Source organism: Quercus suber, unplaced genomic scaffold (genome assembly GCF_002906115.3).
Source record: "Quercus suber isolate HL8 unplaced genomic scaffold, Cork oak 2.0 scaffold_301, whole genome shotgun sequence".
NCBI lineage: Eukaryota > Viridiplantae > Streptophyta > Magnoliopsida > Fagales > Fagaceae > Quercus > Quercus suber.
The window spans coordinates 159,427-165,922 of NW_027069757.1; the positions used below are offsets into that span (position 1 = coordinate 159,427).

General features: G+C 38.2%; 1 protein-coding gene across 1 annotated transcript; it reads left to right on the plus strand.

The window, feature by feature from the left end:
• The first annotated feature begins 4,109 nt into the window (after positions 1–4,109).
• LOC112022458 (uncharacterized) lies at positions 4,110–5,011 on the plus strand. Its single transcript, XM_024055053.1, has 2 exons — positions 4,110–4,531; positions 4,648–5,011. The coding sequence occupies exons 1-2, from the start codon at positions 4,110–4,112 to the stop codon at positions 5,009–5,011; spliced, it is 786 nt and encodes a 261-aa protein (XP_023910821.1).
• Positions 5,012–6,496: the final 1,485 nt, after the last annotated feature.

The window sequence follows — 6,496 nt, forward strand, 5'->3', positions numbered from 1 at the left end:
CAACTGATAGATAGTAGTTAAGTTGAATTTTTTTTGTTGGACAATGTTTTTGTAATGGCCTGTTTTTTGTAAACTTTGAGCACTTTGCTTAAGTTTGTGTTTTGTCATGGATTGCTAAAGGGGGGATTTTGTTGGGTTCCAAGACTTTAGGTTTAAATATATTAGAACTTCAATTTGTAATTTTGGCAAACCATGATCAAAACGTTTAGTCTTGTTTTATACTTGCTCAAAGTATGTTTAAAGTGTAAAGTTGGAATTTAGTGTACTGCAGGATTTACTGTGTAAATCTGTCTGGCTCGATCGATCGAAAATTAGACTCGATCAATCGAAACTCGTACAGATTGTTTTTCTATAGAATTTTCCAACTCAACCCAAGCCCGTTTGACGTGTAGGGTTTTATGTTTTGCCTTAAGTATAAAAGGAAAAACTCTAGCCACGTTTTGAGGTTGCCTTTTATGCTGTGTGTGAATCTCTTGTGAGATCTAGAGGTATTTGCCTCCACATACACTTAGGGTTTTCAATCTTAAGATTGATGTCAAGAGTTTGGTGATCAATTCAGTTGTAGATTCAAGAGCTTAAAGATATACAAGCAAAAGTGCTTGTGCTTGCTAGGAATCCAAGAAAGAAGTAATTTGTGGACTCAGAGCTGTCACGTGGTTGTGATAGTAAATTTCCTACTCGAGATAGAAATAGGATGTTAGTGGTCTAAGTCGTTATTGTGTAAACTTTAATTCTTTCATAGTGGATTTGTTTTACCTTGAGGATAGCTAGGTTAAATCCTTCTCAGGTTTTTTACCGGTTTGATTTTCCTGGGTTATCATATCGTTGTGTTCTTTATTTTCCACACTATTCAATGATATAATATATTTGTGCTAACCTAGATCTACATAATTTGACTAAGTAATCACTTAGCTAAATAACTAGGTTAATCTGTGAATGTTCAAAATGTGTGTAAAACACCCTTGAACGTTTAGACCCCAAATTACAAAAAATCAATTCAAGCTTATTATTAAACAATTAATGTACGAAACATGAACATAAGCCAAACACAGAATTGATAAAAAATCTAAGCCAAATATAATCACATCCATAGCATAAAATAAATTGCAAAGATAAAGGAAGAGAGATGCAAACACAAGGACAATACTCGATGTGTTATCGAAGAGAAAACTGAAGCCTTCGGCGTAAAACCTCTTCGCTGCCCTCCAAGCGGTCAATAATCTACTAGAAAATGTAGTTGGGATACATGAACAGCAATAGACCTTCTAAGCCTAATCTACCTAGGTACCTAAGCCCTCCAAGTTTCTTACTCTAACGAGGTTATGCCGAATTTTTTTCTTTTCTAGCTTACCGAATTCCGCTATTACCCATAGCGTTAACCAATAACCATTGGTCCCTTCCAAACTGCTTCCCTTAGCACCAAATGAACCTTCTCACAAACATGGATGTGATGAGAAACGGATTTGGTCAAGAACCTCTCAAGGATGTATCCATGGAGAGGAAGAGAGTAGAGGAATTTGAAGAGTCTCTTAATGAAGATTGGGGATGAGGCAATCTTGTTTTTCTCTAGGGTTTCTCTCACAAAATTCTCTCTAGAAGCTCTCTACATTTCGTGGGTATAAGGGTCTATATATAGTGGTGTGTGTTTGGAATATGAAGAGTCAGTTTTTTCCAAACAGGGTTGGTTGGCGGCTTGGCCTCGCGACTGGTCCAAGTCGCAAGTTCAAGTCGCAAGATAACGGCCTAGCCAGCCTGGGACTTTTGTCCTATAGTACGACAGCTGGCGTGACCCTTCACCTCCCTACATGTTTCTCACGTGCACAGCATTTGGCGGCTTGCAAGCCGCAAGTCAGTCACGAGTCTTAACCACGAGTCCCTGCTTCTTTGCACACAGATAAGCAATTCTTCACACTCTCTTCACACACTACCCTTACATGAACCCCACCTAAATATAGGGTTATTAAGTGCTAAATTACAAGAAAATTGGCACAAAATAAAGCCAACAAGATGGTTGATAAATTTCAACCTTACAATCTGGTTGTGTTTAAAGGATCTAATAACGTACAATGACAAAATGTAACGGACGAAGCAACGGTCACAGAATGAGCTGTGAACTTCAGACCAAGATTTTGTAACACACTAGCTGTTAAACATAAATACAACGATTCATTGCCCAATAGTGAGGCACACAACTATAAAAGAAAAAGCAGTAGAAGTGAAAGGTACACACAAATACTCTACAAAAATCACTCTCCAGTCTGTTTCTAAAGTCTTTCTCCCTTATTGGCTTAAGCATCAGAGGCGGTTTGGCTAATGCCACACCAGCGTGTTACTCTTTCACCTAGTTCGTTTTGCAGGTTTTCCTTTAACACAAACTACCGCAATCACTGCTTCATCCATCCGCTACGACGAGGAGCTCAATTATTTATTTTTTTTTTTGCATCATCAGTTTAGCACTGTCTGTGGGGAACGTTAATCAATCAAGCCATCTTTCCTAGTGACAAAAGAGTTCCTTGAAGTACGAGATGGAAGCATAAACTGCACAACAGCTAGAAGCTGTGCAACAATAACAAATCCAAGCCCTCCTAGCTAATGTGGAAGAGCTGAGTCGCCAACATTAAGAACTACGAAAAACAATGTAATCACAAAACGCATAATGCCAGGGAACAGGTGAAAACCAAAATGGGGAAGAATCAAACTCTCAAGCCAATAAACGAGACAGGACCTCAGGAGAGGATTCCTCCAGAATGGAGGATGAGCTTCACAATATGAGGAATGAGATAGATGAGCTAAAAAGTGTTATGAAGGACAAAGATGGGGAGAATCTAGATGGGATGATTCGAAGGACGGACTCATCATTCACTACTGAAGTACTAAACTGGACCCTCCCACCAAAATTCTATCTCCCACAGTTAGAGTCGTATGACAGTTCCAAGGATCCCTTGGATCACACTGAACCATTCAAGACACTGATGCTATTGTAGATAACTCCAGACAAGGTGATGTGAAGGGCATTCCCAACAACACTGAAAGGAGTAGCTAGAGTATGGTTCAGCAAGATACCCCTAGGAACTATTGCAGATTTCGAACAACTCAGCAAGGGTTTTGTTCATCATTTCATTAAGGGGCAAGACACAAAAAGCCAATTGGCCATCTTCTCAACATTCAATAAGTAGAAGAAGAATCACTAAGACAGTACGTTACCCAATTCAATAAGGAGCTACTGCAAGTAGACAAAACTGGAGATCAAGTCATCCTAATAACTTTCCAAGTAAGGTTGCTACCCGGGGATTTCTTCTTCTCAATCACTAAAAGTCCACCAAATTGTAGAGTTGCTTCAAAAAGCTTAGAAGTACATGAATGCAGAAGATACGGTGCTCACAAAAGAAATGAAAGGAAAAAGGAAGAGAGACGAAGGAACAAGCGGCAATCACGATAAGAAGAAAGAGACACAAAGTGTTGGGTAGAGCACAGGGAAAAAGAAGGAACTTCTAGACAGGAAGCTAAAGTTCACTAACTTTACTCCTCTAATAATGCTAATTGCGTAGGCCCTTATGCAGATAAGGGACGATCTCTCCCTACAATGGCCAAAACCAATCAATACTCTAGTAGGAAAAAGAGACAAGAACAAGAACTGTAGGTTCCATTAGGACCATAGGCATCGCACCGATGAGTGTAGGCATTTGAAAGACTAAGTGGAGACTTTAATCCTGCAAGGAAAGTTACAGAAATGTGTCAGGAAGACAAAGTCCCACAAATAGCAGTGAAAGGGCGATTAGGATAGAACTCAGGGAGTAGGAGATAGCAAACCTCCTGCAAGAGAGATAAAGACGATCTCGGGAGGGCTAACGGCAGGCGGAAACACTGAAGTTCTTGAAAAAAGCCCATGGGAGAGAAATAAACAATGTCCATTCGTAGCTCTTTCCAATGAAGATGCCAAAGAATGACGAGCCTAATATCATTTTCTCAGAGAGAGACAGTCATGGCATCAGGCAACCCCATGATGATCCACTAGTAATCATGCTCAGAGTAGAAGAATTCAACATCACCGAGTGCTCATCGACAACAGAAGCTCAGTAGATATCATCTACTTGCCTGCGTTTCAACTAATGAAACTGGATAAGAAAAGGATCAGGCCTTTCACCTCACCCCTGGTAAGCTACACAAGGGATAGAATCGTCCCTAGGGGCATCGTCACTCTAACCGTAATTGCAGGAACTTACCCAGCACAGGTCACTAAGGAAATTGATTTCCTCATAGTTGACTGCCCTTCAACATACAACATTATCTTAGGAAGACCTACACTCAATAGACTAGGAGCAGCGACGTCAACATATTACTTGAAGGTGAAGTTTCCAACAGCCCATGGAGTAGGAGAAATCAGAGAAGACCAAGTTCTAGCAAGAGAATGCTACCAAGTTGCCTTAACATCTGGGGAGAACCACACGTGGGTGATTAATGAACCAGAGCCCATCCCCAAATCGTCAGAAACACCACAAGAAGTTGAGATCGTCCTAGGGATTCAACGAAGGTATTGAAGATAGGATCAACACTCCCAACTCTAGAGAAAGAGAAGATGATTTCCTTCTTAATGGCAAACCTAGATGTTTTCGCTTGGAAACACAAAGATATGCCCGAAATTGATAGGAAGATCATACAACATCGTCTCAACGTCAACCCAAAATGCAAACCTGTACAGCAGAAGTGGAGAATATTTGCACCAAAGTGCAACAAAGCTGTAACTGAAGAAGTAGAGAAGTTACTAGAAGCTGATTTCATCAAGGAAGTCTTCTATCCAGATTGGCTAGCAAACGTGGTCATGGTAAAGAAGAGTAATGGTAAACGGAGAATGTGCGTCAATTTCATAGACCTAAACAAAGTCTGCCCAAAGGATAGCTTCCCCTTGCTGAGGATTGATCAACTACTAGACTTAACTACTAGACACAAGCTCTTAAGTTTCATGGACGCATTTTCTGGATACAACCAGATTCTTATAGACGAAGACGATTAAGAGAAGACCTCGTTTGTTATCAGCCAAAGGTTATACTGCTACAAAGTTATGCCCTTTGGATTGAAGAATGTAGGAGCCCCATACCAAAGATTGGTGAACCGCATGTTCTCTCGCCAAATTGGAAGGAATGTGGAAGTATACGTAGACGATATGTTGGTGAAAAGCAAGGACAAAGCCAACCACTTGGACGATCTAAAAGAAACCTTTAGCACATAAACCTCTAAAATGAATTACCCCTTGAAACCCCTGAAATGACCTAATTATCCCTAAAATCTTTGATTGAAAAAAATATACCTCGAAATCTAAAATGACCACAATACCCTTAAAACATCCAAAATGACCAAAATACTTCTAAAACACTCAAAATTATAAATATACACATAAGACACCTAACATGACTACAATACTCTTGAAAACTAAAAAATGACTAAAAGTCTGGAATTTAGTGACATGTGCATAATGTTTTATTACCTCTAGAACATAAAAATAATCAAATATCTCAAAAACTTTCAAAATTACCAAATATCCCTAGAACTAACACTTCTGAAACCTCCAAAAAGACCAAATCAACCTTGAAATCATTTTTCCCCTCATTTTGGAGATCCATGAGTAGTCTGGTCAATTTGGACATTGTAGGTTATTTTCGATCATTTTAGAGGTTTGAGTAATTTGATATTTTGGAAGTTTCTAGGGTATTTTCATCATTTTTGTGGTTCTAGTGATATTTTGAAAATTAAGGACATTTTATAGTTTTTATTATTTATTATTATTTGAGTGATTATAGAGATATTTTGATTATTTTAATGGTTTTGATGGTATCCTAATCATTTTAGATGTTTTGAGGGTTTTTGAGTTATTTATTTTTCATATAAGTAATAGATAATTTTTATTTTATGTAGTGTCAAACACTACTAGAAGTTTTTTTTTTTTTTTTTTTTTTTTTTTTTTACAAGAGACTAGGAAATATTTCTTAAAATATTTTCATAAACACAATCAAACACGAAAATCAATATTTTACTTGAAAATGTTTTCATCTTTCAGAAAAAATTTTACACGCAAACGAACTTAGTTTGGAGCATTCTTATCAAAGGTGCTAAAAATGCTAAATGCTATTTTTTTAGCATTTTTAGTACTTCAAATGATAAAAACACACATATATCAAATATGCTAAATCTTCAAAATTTTAGCATTGAGTTACAGTAGAATCTCATCTTTGACACCCTATTGTAGCAAGATGCTATAGTCTTTTAATATTTTCTTTTTCTTTTTCTCTCTCTCGCTCTCTATTTTGTCGTGTCTTTCTTCTCTAGAGCTTTCCACTCTCTTTCTCTTTCTCCTTCTTAGACCACCACACGCTCTCGATTTACTCTCCTTCCTCTTCTCCACCACCACAACCAACACCTCTGACTCACTCTTACTCTCAATCTCAGTCTCAAACTCTCTACGAGATGATGTCGGAGGAGCAATACGCGAATTGAAGCTCTT